General features: G+C 46.1%; 1 protein-coding gene and 1 pseudogene across 5 annotated transcripts in view; one reads left to right on the plus strand and one right to left on the minus strand.

Annotated features, from left to right (window-relative positions):
- Positions 1-485: 485 nt before the first annotated feature.
- Positions 486-15,869, minus strand: part of DENND5A (DENN domain containing 5A) — an 80,508-nt gene continuing 65,124 nt past the window's right edge. The window contains exons 13-23 of one of the 4 annotated variants that reach the window (XM_081155678.1): positions 14,731-14,815; positions 12,920-13,004; positions 12,315-12,443; positions 7,942-8,063; positions 6,142-6,287; positions 5,459-5,577; positions 4,898-5,079; positions 4,241-4,323; positions 3,612-3,735; positions 2,837-3,005; positions 486-1,492 (exon numbers count right to left, since the gene is read on the minus strand). In XM_081155678.1, coding sequence (XP_081011804.1) covers positions 1,309-1,492; positions 2,837-3,005; positions 3,612-3,735; positions 4,241-4,323; positions 4,898-5,079; positions 5,459-5,577; positions 6,142-6,287; positions 7,942-8,063; positions 12,315-12,443; positions 12,920-13,004; positions 14,731-14,815 — 1,428 coding nt within the window. In that variant the 3' untranslated portion in view covers positions 486-1,308. Of the gene's footprint in view, positions 1,493-2,836; positions 3,006-3,611; positions 3,736-4,240; positions 4,324-4,897; positions 5,080-5,458; positions 5,578-6,141; positions 6,288-7,941; positions 8,064-12,314; positions 12,444-12,919; positions 13,005-14,730; positions 14,816-15,869 lie in introns of those variants that run through there. The other 3 variants (XM_081155680.1, XR_014000087.1, XM_081155679.1) reach the window with 3 other exon arrangements.
- Positions 6,794-7,215, plus strand: LOC308565907 (ATP synthase subunit g, mitochondrial pseudogene; annotated as a pseudogene). Its single transcript has one exon. The product of its transcript is annotated as an ATP synthase subunit g, mitochondrial pseudogene (transcript).

Genomic DNA, 15,869 nt, shown 5'->3' on the forward strand with positions numbered 1-15,869 from the left:
TCAGGGCACATGCCCAGGTTGCGGGCTCGATTCCCAGTCGGGGACGTGCGGGAGACAGCATGATCAATGAATGACTCTCATCATTGATGTTTCTCTCTCTCCTCTCCCTCTCCCTCTCTTCCCCTCTCCCTTCCTCTCTCTGAAATCAATAAAGATATATTAAGAAAAGAAAATGACCCATCCTGTCTAAGTGACAATCTTTGCAACCTTCGCCAGGTCTTTTCCCGTGTGTCTCAGCCTCCTCCTCTGTAGATTAGGAAAATAACCCTTGTCTGCATCCCTCTCAAATAACCACTTGAGTTAACAGCTATGAAAGCTCCTGGTGCAGCAGCGGGAAGGACCCAGGCGACACCCGCCCCTTGGGGGAATCCTGGGCAGTCAGAAGCAATGCTGCAGCCCCCTCCTCTCAGATAGACCACACTGCACCCTCCAAGCCCACTGCTCATAAACCCCCATAAAAATCAGGGAACCGTTCAGTTTTGTTTCAGGTGTTTTATTAAGTGGGCCATACTGTAGCTGGTTTCTAAGTTGCAAAACAACGTAAATTTAACAATAACATAGCCAGTTAGACTGTGACAAGCTTTTCCTTTCCTTAAAAAAAGAAAAAAAGACTTAAAACACACAATGGAGGGTTAAATAAATACGGGAAAAAAGGAAAATCTGTTAAAACATGCTTATGTTTACTTCTGCGCAACTGCGTGCCAAGAGGAAACGTGATTTTTCTGCACAATGATGCATCTCAGCATGTCTTCTTCCCAAATAATACTGACAAAAAAAAGAAAAGATGTGGGACTGACCTGTCAGTGCTTGAAGAGGCACTACTAAAAATCCCTTTGTTTGGAGCTTGGGGCTTCCACTCAGCACACCTGTGTGTGGCCCAGGAAAGCCAAATATCCATAATAATGTTAATATAGAAAACATTAGTTTAAAAACGATGTGGAATGGCCTCATTAACGCAGCAGGGCAAGGAAGCAGAAGTGCCCTGCACACGGTGCCAGCCTCAGTCCAGGGAGGCCACAGGCTCCCAGCATGCAGCCACAGCGAGGGAGGGCACCAGCTTCAAAATAAGCGGCACCAACCTCGTCTCCCTCTCCCTATCACTCTTTCACATGAAAGTGTGTAAAAAGCAAATCAGCAAATAAACTCTAAAATAGATTATTTATTCCAAAAATCCTCTAGTTTTCTTTTTACAGTGAGTGTACATCTCATCTCCGTCTCCTGCACAACGCACTTAAGTCCCTTGGGGAAGACGGGTCAGAGCTGCAGGGTGAGTATTTCTCAGTCCTATTGCTAGCTGGTGCTGAGAGGTCAAATGTCGATGCCCTTGACAAGGGACGTCTCCAGCGTGATATTGAACTCCTGCAATGTCTGTAGCACGCGGATCAAGGAATTGACAAGTGTGTGGTCTTTGATCAGCGCCACATCCTCATACATGTGTGCGGTGATGGGGCAGTCCGCCAGCAGAGCGATCCAGTGGTGTAGGAGGTGATCTCTGGCAGGGCAGGGTCAGTCCAGGTGGATGGGAAGGGAAAGGAAGGGAGACCGTTAGTGCAAGATCATCACTCCTTGAACAAAGTGAAGCTGGAGAAGTGGACAGCTCCCCACAGCCCCCTTTGCCTCCTCTCACATGGCTTGGCAAAGGCTTTACACAGCTTCAAAAGGCTCCTACTGGGGTCTGCCCAGCGCCAGGACACCAACCCAATCTGACACAAATCAGTCCTGTCATCAGCCTCTTCCTCCTTCCCTGCCACTCCTCCCTCACACCATGTCCAGTCAGCACTTTATCCATCTCAACAGCCAATCTCTAACCAATAGCCAGCCAGTCCTTCCTCCCCACAACTACTACCACCAGGAATAATACTGAGAGTTAACATCCACATAGCATGTACCAGGCACTGTTATAAGAGATTTAATCGTCATAGCAACCCTATGATATGAGGTAGGTGCTATTAGTGCTATTATAATGCCCACTTCATAGAAGAAGAAATTGAGGTACATAGAGGTTAAGTAGCTTGTCCAAGATCACACAGCTATTAAGTGGCTGATGTGAGATGTGAACCTAATGAATCTGGTTCCAGAGTCTTTTTTACTACCACACCAACTCCCTCCCTTTCGTGGCCTGAACAAACTACTGCCTTAAGTTTATTACGGCTTCATGCTCTCATCTGACCTACTGGACTAGCCCCTAACAATCTTGCCCACTCTTACGCATACTATCCAATATATCAAATTAATATCATTTCAGTCCCCTGGTTAAACAACTCTGTCCTAATAGGGAAGGATTCTCTGTCCCAGCTCCTCAAGGCCCCTACTGTTATAGCTTCCTCCTTGAAGCCTTCTCTGATCTTTCACCTCTACATTTCCAGCATACCCAATAATATAAACTTGTACTCCTTTTTTGGACTCTCAAAACCTTCTGCCTTGTACTGTATTTAATTGGGACAAGTGAACTTCTACAGGGTAGCGGCTATGTTTTACTCAGCTCTATTCCCATCATCTCCATTCCTACCATCACAAGTCCCGGCACATTCAAATGTTTGTTGAAGGAATGACCAGATATACTCTTTCAAATTTCTCCAGTGAGGTAGTTTTATTCCTTCCCATCAAAATGTGGCTCTTCCTCCTAGTTACACACTCTCTCTCACCCCCATCCCCATATATCCCCACATACGCATGGTACATAAAGGAAACTAAGGGACTTTAGGAAGCCCTCTAGGGCCTTATCGGCCCAAGAGTATCTTGTCGTTAGCCACTCCCTACCCCCTGCACCACACTAAGACTCTACACCACCTCCAGGGCTGGCTGCTATGTACTCTGGGCCATGAGGCTGCAGTACCTGGCTCCCAAGCACACCAGCATCTGAAACTTGCCGTCCTTGCCAATGTTTCGGGGAGTATTGTTGATTGCAGTGACAAATCGGCAGAAATTCCGGGCCCTTGTATGCCAGTTTTCCTCAGGAACAACTTCATTCTGCTCCAAAGTCTCATAATAGGTTTGTGCTTTTTCTGTGAAGCGGAGAAAAGCTTGCTGATGACAAAGCCTCTTAAAACCAACCTATCTCTGACTATCCTGCAGGCCACTTGCCATGGGCCCCTCAATGTTGGTGTAACTGCCACTTAATGAGAATAACATGAGTGTTCTGACATCACTGATCACCTTTCAAAATGATTCTTATATTCCTTATCCTTATTTTTTAAATTTACGTGGCCCTGCATATAAAGACAGTACCTTCCCTAATCTGAAGATTTCAAAAAACTCCTGAGAGAGAAGCTCCTTGCATAAAAATTCTCTAAGTGGCCGCAACACAGGGCCTGGGCTCCAATGCTATCAACTGGCCTTCTAGATCTGCAAGGAGAAAGGGTGCGAAGTCGTGACTAAGCCTGTACTATACAACAGATGCCCAGGAAAAATCTTTCCAACCCAATTCTCAGGAGGTGAGGGGTGAAAGTGGGGAGGGCTTCTATCATTACCTCTGGGAAAAGGCAGGGCAAACAACAGATTTGAGAGGCCCCAGATTTGGCTTCAGACCCCAGTGATTAGCACCCCTGTTATATTTGTGAGTTCCCATGTCTCTGCCTGCTTTCCCACCCTCACATCCTAGTCCAACTCACCCAGGAAATCCCAAATGAAGACATTTTTGAAGAGACGGGGCGATTTAAATCCATGCTGGAAAGCCTGTTCCAGGGCTGAGACAAGGCCGCACTCTCCACAAAGCAACAGCGTCAGACTGCCTCGCTAATAAGGAAACAAGGGAGAGTAACAGGCTTGCCTCAAGCTGCCCTACCACCACTGCATCCCCAAATCCACAACCCACAGCTGGGAGGGCAGCAAAAGACAGGCAGGGACCTTGTCTATTCCCCCAGCACCTGGCACGGTGCCTGGCTCAGAACAGCTCTCAGTGAATAGCTGTTGAATGAATGGATAAATGATTGATGATGAATGTGGGTTCCCACAAGGGAGACAAAGCCAGTGTAGTGTGGCCATTATTCAGGGAGACCCGGGCAAATCCTGAAGAAAGCAGGAATACACACTGTTCACTTAGTGGCCCAGGGACTCTGTTGGTCATTAATGTGTAAGGAAAACAGGGTAATCCAAGGCAGAGGCGCCCCAAGGAAGAAATCTGCTTGAACTAAATGAGGCACACACTCTACACACTGGGCTGTCCAAGAACATAAGCCTGGAACAATATCATTCTCTCTCAATCATATAAGGCCCTGGACTGGAGGACAGGAAGGCTCACCTCTTTCTCAGGCTTATGGAAGTGCTTCACGATGCCATTGACTGCCTCCCCAATGGACTCCTGGATCTGCCCAGTGTTCAGCTCTGATAAAATCAAGCAGACATCCCTCACCAATCTCAGAGGCTAACAGTGCTTAGCCGACTGAGCAGGAGACTGAGGACACTGGGAGGGCCTATGGAAGAGGCAGGGCAGCCTGGACCTTGGGAAGAGTGTCTCTCACCTACTGAACTTGGCTGAGCTAGCTCTTCCTAAAATCTTGGGGGGGAAGCAAAGCCAGTACCTTAGAGTTATGTCTCTAAGAGATGCTGGTAACGTTTATTTTCCATTTTACCCTGCAACATTTGGCAACCAAAGGAGGGCCAAGACTAGGCTGTGAAGCCCAGGAACCAGGAAAGAGAAGGCCAGAACGTAGATCCCTCACCTCTCTAGGATCACATACAAATAGTACAGAGGACCCAGGATGGCGTCCATTAGCTCTCCCCTCTCCTTCCAGGCCTCCAGGGACAGTGTCAAATCTGGAGGCTGCTTTGTCAGCAGAGGTGGTTCCTGAGGCAACTGCACAGGCTGGGATTTGCACTAACATATGAGGGCTCCCAGAGATCTGCCCACATTTCCCAGGCCAAGTAGCATGAGGGCCCAGCCTCTCTTCCCACTTACTGGGCTTGTTGTTGGGTGAGATGGTAACAAGCCTGCGGATGACGCTGGGGGACTGCTGCAGGGGTGGGGTCCGACATGGCCTCTCGTCCACCTCGGGCTGGGATGTGAGCAGCTCTCCAACTAGGACACGCTCCAGGCTTCCGTCGTCCATGCCCTTCCCCAACCACCGGCCACATGGGAACCTATAGGTCAGGCAATGGCTTGTCAGAGCTGCCAGTTCCTCCACTGTCCTTCCCCTTACTGCTCAGCATGAGCCATCAACAAAGCCAATCCCTGGGGATCCCTCAAGGGCCTGCTCATCCATCCCATGTGTATCATCAGGGATGCCACCTGAGTGGTGGGCGGCCTGGAACCTGTGTACAGCAATGTCACACATCTTCACTTGGTAAACCCTCCTTCTATTTTTTTCAGGAGCATGAGGCAGGGCCAAACAGGAAGTTGCCTTAGCCTCTCACAGCCTAAACAGTCTCCTTGAGAACTCCACATACCCAAGCATCGAACACAGCCCCTGGTGGTACACCTTGCCCCAGTATCTTAGAGCATAGCTGAGGGAATACTTACTTGTAGGTATGTCCTGTGATCTCATTCCTGACCATCACAAACTCCACCAGCCATTTGGCATACAGCCCAGAGTTATCATGGCCTATCTGCACAGTAGTGAGCTTTCCCAGGTTCTGGCACTACGAGAGATCAGCCAAATAGAGAAGATGGGGCAGGAAAAGAAAACAGGAGAAAACAGTGGCACTCTTAGAGGCAGAGATCTGACTGGCTGCTTGCAAGCTGGCAGGGACAGAGCTCATGGCTCCATCTGCCACCAAAGCTGGCAGCACAGCACTATCTCATGAGGAGCTGATGGCTGAGAAAGAAGATGCTGCTACCTAGAGGGAGAACAGGGCTTGAGAGCAGGCAGCTCTGGAAGTGGGACAGCAGTCTGAGGTCCGGAGGTCTCTGTGAACACTTGGGCCCAGCAGCTGAAAGAACTCTTGGGGATTTCTCAACACACCATGGACAGGAAGGGATGAAAGTTCAGATGGGTAAGTGCCTTCCAGTCAGAGACTGTTTAGACACAGCAGGCCTCCCCCTTGGCTCTGGGCTCCAATCATCTCAAGACAGGTCAGCTGTGCTGATACATAACACTGTACACAGCAAGGCCTCCCAACACCCTGCAGAAAGCTCCAGAAAAGCAGCTGTTGCAAACTCAGATTCCCACAGAGCCTGGGTTGTGGTTCCCAGATAACACGTACCTCGAAGGTCATCTCTAACACATTCCTGGGAATCTGCAGGATCTGTGTCTCACCCAGTTCTCCTGAGATGCAGATCCATGGGTTGGCAGTGAACATGGAGCCCCCCAGCTTCTTGCTTGGTACAATCAGGATGTGGTACGGGATCACTGTTTAGGGGAAGCCACAAAGGCATAGAGGGGGATCAGGAATTCCTCTCATACCCAAAAGGGCCCTGACCTGTTCCAGGCATGCTCATATGATTGTGGCCCCTATTGTACGGACCCTGGCAGAGCCCAGAGCAGCAAGGCCCCAGGACCTAGGCTCTGGCTGGCTCAGAACATTAGCCAATCCTCCCCTCAATCTCACTCTCCCTATGGTCACCACCCAAACATCAAAGATCCAAGCCCATCTGCAGGCTCAGAGCTAAGTCAACCTGTTACTTAAATAATATCACCAACTCAACACTGTACTGAATTGCTTCTCAGAGCACTTTTCAATCTGTCATCTCATGATCTCTAACCACATCTCAGGAGAGGCTGTGCAAGTATTACAATGCTGATTCTGAGGCACTGAGAGGGAATTAGTTTCCCTATGGTCTCCTAAATTCTAGTTCAGTGCTGCTTCTACTGCAGCTTACAGCTTTCGTCTCTGAGAGGAAAATGGATGTCATGTAGGAACAAAAGTTCATGCCGCAACATTCAGCTGGCATTCAGGGTTGCAGAATTTCCATCCTAGAACCATGGCCCAATTTGTCCATAGCATCGCGGAGAAGACCCCAGTGCTAGTAAACGCTGCTGTGACTTAAAGCCTTAATTGGCCACATTTTGGCACTATGCCAAGGTTGAACTGATTCCTCCAACCCCTGCTGAGATCCCTATAGCTATTAAGAGCTTGGGGAAAAATACTCACTAGCATTCAAAATGGTAACTTCAAACAGTTCACAATTAAGGAAGCTCCGCTGAATGGTTTGGTGGCCACTGAGGTATGGATGTGGTTTTATGATGGCAATATCACAGACAAGCGTGGCATCATTGACTCTAATGTTTGAAGACCAATCTTTAACATCTGTTTCTTTTTGGTTTATTATTTGAATGCTCTTAGACCATGAGTGATCAGAATGGTATTTGAATAAAAAAAGATACGTAAAAAAAAAAGAGTCCACACCATAGAGGCTGCTGAGTCATTACCCAAACAACAAGTCATGGGGCAAATTCGGAGACTACCCCCACTCAACATCCTGGCACCAAAGATGAGGCTCCGAGGGCCTTCCTTAGACCATACTGAACCCTCTTCCTCACTCTGCTGATAGGGAGACTGAGCACCACAGCAGAGGTAGACTCTGCTCAGAGAAACACAATGAGTCAGGGCCTGGACCAAAACCTCCCAAAGCTATCTGGAAGAGTTGTTTTTCCCTGTGGGCAGTTCTGAAACCTTCCATGATGCTGAATAACTCTCTCAGTCCAAAACAAAAGGGAAATTTCTTCACAACAATGCAGAGAAAGCAGTGAACCTCACCACCCCACCCAGTCCACTCCACCTTCATCACCTGAGGCTCCCTCCCAGAGCAGGGCCTAGGACAACAGTGACAACACGAAGGCAAAAAGGACTGAGCTCCCCAGGTCAGAACAAGAATAAGCAGCCTCGGAGAAAAAACCACCTCCAAGGAAGGCAAATGCACCTCTCTCCCACAGAAGCAAAAGGCAAATAAAAAGTGCACATGATAATCTTTTTCTTAAAAAGGAGACACTGAGTGCTATAGCCTCAGGCAGGCTCATGAAGAATGGAAGTGAGAAGGCTAGTGGGGAGCACAGGGCTACTCACGGATAGTTGTGAAGACATTGGTGAAGCAAAAGTAATCGACGGCATTGAAAGAGAGGAGGTGATAGAGGAACTGCTCCTTCTCGTCGTCACAGCGCAGGAAGGCATAGCGCTTGTACAACTTTCTGTCGAAGAGGAGGCAATACATCAGTCTCCCAGCCAAAGGAGAGAAAAGAGGCTAGAATTATTCAGTTCTGGAAGGGACAGCTAGGGGACGAATGAGATGTCAAGCCTGAAGCTCTTTAGAGCTATCTGAAGGAGGAACAAAGCCAGTTACTCTAACTGAGGCCTAGAGGGAAAGTAGCTTAAGCTACAGCAGGAACAACAAAAACCAAACTCGACCTGTGTCCAAGGGTTGATGTTACTATGATGTAAAGTGTCAGAGGTCATGGATCTCCTTCCTCACAATGAGGGCTGAAATGAAATTCCCTCAGGGAAGACATAGGCCCTCTCAGGCTTCTAGCTAGGGCATCACCCCAATGTGTGATGTTGGAGGAGCAATGTCAGATATGTGATCACCACTCATTTCCAGGCCAAGTGTCAGACCCCAGCAGACTGAAGACCCATGAGTAAAAACACTGCTCTGAATGTGAATGTAAGCCCAGGGATGCTTCAGAGACAATAAAGGGCACTCAAGGGAATGATCCAAGTAACGGGCAGGGAGAGCTACGCAGATCATGTCCTTTACCTTTTCAAACTTCCTCCCATCTCCCCCCCTCATCCCCACTGCTTACTCATCAAAGACCAACTACTTTGCCTGATGTTGAAGGTCTTCTGAAATTGCTCAGCAATGATACCTTCTCCAAGTAGCAGGGATACAGAGAGCCAAATGCACAGGCCCTCAGCACAGAGGAATACACACAAACACACAGTAACTATCCTGGTTGTCAAGACTGTAATTGCCATGGCCAAAGAGGTATGAGATTCAGTACACCTGTCAGGTTCATAAGGTACTTTCAACAGCTAATTCACCAACCAAGGCCTACTATGTGCAGGTGCTGGAGAGGAATGCACCTAGCCTCAAATACAGTCTAGGTGAGTTAATCAGCTAAAGGCCACAGTATAAGACTGCCCATAATGAGCTGCCAAATGAAAGGCTCTCTGGAAATTTAAAGGAGCAGGAGCTTCAATGGTCCTAGAACAAGAGGGACCTGAAAGACGGCACAGATTTAGACAGGTGTGTAAGAGGAGGACAGGGTATGAAAACCAGTTTGACTAGAGTTGAGGGCTCAGGGAAGTGACCAGTTAGCAATAAGGCTGAAAAGTTAGGCTAGAGTCAAATGAAGTAAGGCCCTAAATATTCAAGCTGAAGAGTTTGCAATGTGCCCTACAAGTATAGGTTTCTGCAATTTGACCCAAAAAGTAAAGGAAAAGTGACAACTTCAAAAAATTTAAATTTAGTGTAGCTGATGGGTGAAAAGGGGATGAGGGGGAAACTAAGGGAGAGGCTGTAGGTAAGGAGACAAGTTGGGGCAGAGGCTGAGGTCCTGAAATATGTCCTTGAGAGGTAAAGCAAAGCAAGGAGTCAAAAAGACTCCAAATCTTGAACCTAGGCAGGAGTGGGGATGTTCAGAGAGAATACTAGTGACATTAACAGAAAATCTGAAAGAAAGGTTATGCTAAAGATTCTGTGAAGTTTGCTTGTGTTCTTTCTCAGTTAAAGGTAAGATACCTGAATGGAAATAAATGTAGAACTGGAGCTCAAAAGAAATGTCAGAGCTAGAGCTTCAGAGGTGGGAGTCAGCTGTCTAGAGGTGACAGAAGTCATGACAATGGGTGAGGTGAGATCAAAGTGAGAGAGCGCGTGAGCAAGTGAGAGAAAAGAACGTGTGTGCATGCAGAGAACGGAGGACAGTGGAAGCCAATATCCTGGAAATAGAAGGAAAAAGAGAACAGGATGGTATAGGGTCATGGCAGCCATGCAAAGGAGTTTCAAAGTAGAAGGGTAGAGGGGACACTTCACAGTATTAGTCACTGCAGAGAGGTTAAGGAAAAAGAGTTTGAGTTCACTATATAGGAGCTAGCTAAGTTCTTTCCTTAGACTACATAGCCACCTTACCCTATGTCCACCTTACCCCATCTTGAAGCTGCAGTCTTAGAGGCTAGCTGGAAATCCCAGACTCAGAAGCATTCTACCAAGATATACTCTCCAAGGCTGTCTACCTCCTCCTGTCTGTGCAGCTACGAACACATTTTATGTGCACAATTAAATACCTACTAGGTGCTAGACAACATGCTCAATATTGGGAAAGGTACATAGTTCATGCCATCAATGAAAGCAAATGTTAATAAGCATTAAGCAACTAGATAACGGTAATACAGCCCTTAGTGGTAAAACAGAGATGAACAAATACTGTAACAAATGCTATGGGTGCCTAGAAGAGAAATGGACCAAGCCTCTGGAGAGTCTAGGCAAAGTTTAGTAAAGAAAACTTCTGACTAGGCCCTGAGAGGGCTGAAGACATCCTGAGAAAGGTGAGGGTATGATGTGACTGGAGCTTTAAACAAACTGAAGGGAGAGATGAGAGGACAGGATGGAGTAGGCAGGTTTGATGAAGGGCCCCTTTCTCTCCCCCCTATGCCCCCCATCCACATGCAATCTGTGGCAGCAAAAGTCTTCTAGCTGTCTGTTCACTTAAGAGTAGTACAGAGGTAAGCATCAGGTGAAAAGCTGCTATATATACTAAACAAATTCTGATCTTATCTCCTCTATTCAAGAAACCAAGATAAGCCTCCTCACTAAGGCCTGTGCCCGTTCACTGCTGCCCAGGCCTTTAAGCTCATATACCCTAGACCTACCCACTGTCCTGGACTTTGGAAGTCCTTGTGCTCGACCCCTCTCAGATGCCCCTCTGTCCTCCTGCTGGCGTGCAGCCTCTTTTCACAGATAACATCCACACTGGCCAGCAGGAAACATCCCTGCCCTCAGGTCCTGGTGCCCACACAGCTACAGTGACATTTTTTTCACCACACAATGGTCTCCTAGAATCTGGTGTGCAAACATTTCTCTTCCAAATGCCAGGATTATATGTTCATTTGTTCTCTTCTAGTTGTCCTCTCAATTTTCAAATTTTATTCCTAAACGTTTTTGTCCCGGACATTTAAGCACTTTAAGAATTGCTATTTCTGCCCGGCCAGACGTGGCTCAGCGGTTGAGCGCTGACCTAGGATCCAGGCGATCAGGGTTGGATTCCTGGTCAGGGCACATGCCTGGGTTGCGAGCTCGATCCCCAGACAGGGGCGTGCAGGAGGCAGCTGATCAATGACTCTCCCATCATTGACGTTTCTATCTCTTTCTCTCCCTCTCCTTTCCTCTCTCTGAAGTCAAAAAAGATTTTTTTTTTTTTTTTTTAAAGAATTGCTATTTCTAATCTCTCAAGGTGAGCCCTCTAACTTATCAAGTTTTTCAACCTGGTTTCTTTTTGCTGTGGTTTACACACACAATGAAGTCTAAATATTACATTTCTACTTTGAATAAAAACAGATTCTGCAGGTCTAATCAACTGGTTCACACAAACATCCCCTAGGGTCCACTCCTCTGCTTCATCATCCATAAGGAAGTTACATAATAAAGGATACCATGAAAAGATGCCTAAGGAAATGCTAAACAAAAATGCCCAATAAGCTTGCCAATGAAGAAAGAGCCAAACATACTATATTCAGGGAAAGACAGAAAGGTGGTAGTCTGAGGCAGAGGAGGGGCAGAGCCCTCTCCTCTACTAGTTTGGGTAGAAAGACTGCAAAGGCTGTAACATCAAAAGAAGGAAGCTGTAGGTTTAGTAGCTCCTGGGAGTATGAGGGCCTTAGAATATCTCCCCTCCCTTTTTCTGGTGGGAAGTATGGAGGAAGAAGGTCTAAGAGGGTCCTCTGAAAGCCCTTTTAGGCTCTAGGGAGACTCAGGCAAGGTCAAGAGAGGCAGAGGAAAGACTTGGTTACTATGGGCTTGCCCTGGGCTCCACAGAGAACACAGAGAAGGGGATATCTTAGAAGTTTCCTTGTAATTCTCCAATCCTTTCCTCCCAGGACAGGAAAGAGAATAAAAAAATGTCCACGCCCAAGAGGTATACAAGTCACTGAGTGCAGTGAGGAGAGGGGGAGCCCCCAAACTCTGTGGTAACCAATGAGGACCCCATCTTCTCATTACCACCTGTTTAAGAAAGCCATTTTTGAGCATACAGATTGAGAAGGTAGGAAGAACAAATACAGCACATTTATTCTTTTGCTGATACAGGAAGAAGTGGAAATGCTTCAAAACCTTCATATGCAATTGAGTTTAGCTGAATACAACAGTAATGACATACTGCCTATGCCCCCTTCCCACACAGAGGTTTCCAATCCTGACAGCCTGGTTCTTACTCCAGGTGGAGTGGCCTTACTTGGTGAGCTCATGGTCTGAGAGAAGCTGCTTCAGGTGTCTGGAAAGTAACTTTTTTTCCATGGATAATCGCACCCATGCTCTGGCTTTTCCCACGTCGGTCTTGATTTCCCCAATGTTCTGAATATGCCTGAAGGGAGAACGGAAAAAGGAAGTGGAGGGTGGGTGAGAGATGAACTCACTACCAATACCTCCCCTATAAAGCCAAAGGAGACCTAGTGAGGCAGCTCTATCCCACCCTGGGATAGTACATCTCTCCTGTTCTCTAAATCCTGGGCTTCCATGTAGCTTTGCCAGATAGGCTCACCTGGCAAACGACAGGGGTGGAGAAGGGGTTACAGTACAGCTCTCAAAAAAAGGCAGGTTAACCCCAGAGCCCAGGCGTTAAAATACTCTGATATAATTCTCCAAAAATGTCAGAAAACCCAGCTGCTTATATAGCTCTACAAATGCATTATGAAGCACAAGACCAATGAAAAGGGCTTCCTGGTTAACTGAGATGCTGTAGAAGCCCAGGACACTGAGACCCTGCTGTTTAAAGTGGAAACCTAAGCAGCAACTAGAAAAAGAATTTGAGTGGTTTATTATGTATGAGCCCACACTGACCTCATATCCTGAATGAGGGAGATTCTCAGGGGAGACATGACTGAGCTGGCATCAGACTTTCTCCGTTCTGAATCAACAAGTATTCCTAGGGGGGAAAAAAACTGGTCATGTCCAAAGAGATCTGACTATCCAAATAGCTGACTACCCTTCTTATCTCAAATCACAAATTTCTATAGGAAACAGTTACTTTGGTAATACTTTGATCCATCATCTCATATTTATTAAGTATCCACTAGGTTTCAGATTTAATAGTTTTATGCATATTGTCTCATTTAATTCTCTAACAACTTGTAAGACAACCAAAGAAGGTAACACAGAGGGGGGAACTGAAATTCAGAGAGGTTAGCTGCTTTGCCCCAGTCACCAAGTGGCAAAGTGAGATCCTCTGGCTTCTAATCCAGCATGTACTCATCATAGTCCACAGAAGCAGTGCTTCCACTTGGAGCGACTACTCTTGTCCTGCTCTTGCCTCAAAATGGGCTACAAAAGAGCCAACAGGATGTGTAAAGAACATGCTGCAGAAAATTGGACCTCTAGATATACCTTTATATACACATGTCTGGCCCAACGTTTAAAATTTAGTACAGTGGTACCTGAGTTTTCGAAAGTCTCCATTGACAAACATTTCTGTTTATGAACACTATAAACCCAGAAGTCAATGCTTTGGTTTCGAACACGCCTTGAAAGTCAAACATGTCACATGGCTTCCGCTGAGGTCAAGATCCTGAGGCCTAGCTGTCGGCTGTTGATCTCTCGGTTTTCAAATGTTTCAGAACTCGAACAGTCTTCCGGAATGGATTTCATTCAAAAACCGAGGTACCACTGTATCTTGATTACTTAGCTGCTGAGAATTTTTGGCTATAATTTATCCCTTAGCAATAACTTCTATAGCCTTCCTAAAAAGAATCCTTGTTCTCATATCCAGGGAGCTCTTATACCTGGTTTTCAGCCATATATTCTCCCCACTTTCAGTGCTAGTTGACATCAACTAATTCAAGAGCAAAGACAACACTCAGTTCATGCCTATCTTTTCACCCCTATTTAAACTGATCTTTACCATTAGGATAAGAACATACAAGAAAGGTGAACAAACTCCTGGGCAGAGAGAGTAGAATGATGGTGAAGGAGAGATGCTGCCAAGAAGTAGAAGAAGGAGGGGGACTGTCCTGGAAGGGACACTGTAGAATGGTATAAAGAACACCAGACCAGGAGACAAGAGGCCTGGCTCCTAATCTGGCCTCTTTCATCAATTCATTGTGTGATCTTGAGTAAGTTCAATTCATCTCTGGATCCGTTTCCTCCTCTTATAAAATAAGGGGGCTGGACTAGATGATCTCTGGGGTCCCTACCAACTCTGACATGTTCATTCAATTAGAAACAGAAAAGAAGTGTAAGAAATCATTCACACCAGGCCTTAAGGTAGGATATTGGCACAGGCTCTTTTACTGATAAGATAGATCATCTCAATGCCCATCTCAGAGAAATAAAACAAAAGACTCTGAAAACAGCTTGCTCCAAATACAAGACATTATTAGTACCACCCAAATTCATTTAAAACTTAAACTCATTCTAAGACTGGCCTCTTGTTGATACAAGTGTTCTATCTCACTGATCAAAAGGGTATACGAAAGCAAACCCCATGGCTATGGCATGCTCTGTGGTACAAAGGACCCAGTGGCTTAGTATGTAAAAAAAGCAAACATCACAGAGCAAAGGCTTCATTGATGTGAATCAGTCCCGCTGTTCACTCCAGTGGGGGACGGGAATGTGGGTGGAGGGAGTTCTCGCCAATGGTGCAGACACCATCTTACCTGAGGTACTGAGGCTTCCTGATGTGAGTTTTCTCTGCCGGTTTTCTTGATAATGTAACAGGTGGGACCACAAGGCTGATTTCCCCTGGAACCAACACAGGGGGAAAATACCTATCAGCCTAGATTAGATTTCAGAGATCAAGGCATCCAGTGAACAGAGTCAGAGATAATTTAAACATATAGATTCCAACTTTTGCTAAAAGGTATCTGTACAGCAGGTCCTCAAATAACATTTCGTTCAATTTTATTTCATTGTAACACTGATGAGATGCCATAGAAACTTAATTCTTGTTTATATCAATTGGCCTACAGTAAAACTGGTTTCGTTATCATTTTGCTTTAAGTCACAGAATCTATCAACAACGTTAAGTGAGAACTTACTGTGCTATTTCTTATCTCAGTATACACCTACATGCAATTTATATTCATATATTCCCCTACTAAAATCCTGGAGAAATATAAAGAACAGAAAAAAGAAAAGGTCCCCCCACTGGGAAGGAGGGCACGGTCAAAAGAGATGTGGCCTGGCTGGCATGGCTCAGTGTTTGAGCATCAACCTATGATCCAGGCAATAGGTTCAATTCCCAGTCAGGGCAAATGCCTGGGTTGTAGGCTTGATCCCCAGTGGGGGGCATGCAGGAGGCAGCTGATCAATAACTCTCTCATCATTGATGTTTCTCTCTCTCTCCCTTTCCCTTACTCTCTCTCAAATCAATAAAGATATTTAAAAAAAGAGAGAGATGTGAATGGACCAGTGGGTAAGAAAGAAAAAAACAAATAATATCTAAATGGTTTGCTAGTTGAAGGTCAGCTTGGGTAGAGCGTGATGACTTTTGAACAGAGAAGATGATACCCAGTCTACAAGATTCTATGAGAGCTCCTGAATTTCCTAAAATAAAGACATCCCTGCCCTTCGTGCGGGCTGGGGAGAATAAGTCATCACTATGATGAGGATTTACTACTGAAGGTACAGTTGAAGAGCCTGCAGGAAGGTAGGCTGTTACTTAACGGCAAGGCTGAGATATTATAGTCAGCATAACAGAACCCTGGCATTTGCAGTTTAAATTATAGGATGAGGCAAAAGTAGGTTTACAGGGGTGAGTACACAAAACACAGAGTTTATCCTTCTGTTATTTATT

Source organism: Miniopterus schreibersii, assembly GCF_964146895.1.
Source record: "Miniopterus schreibersii genome assembly, chromosome: 12".
Taxonomy (NCBI): Eukaryota; Metazoa; Chordata; class Mammalia; order Chiroptera; family Miniopteridae; genus Miniopterus; species Miniopterus schreibersii.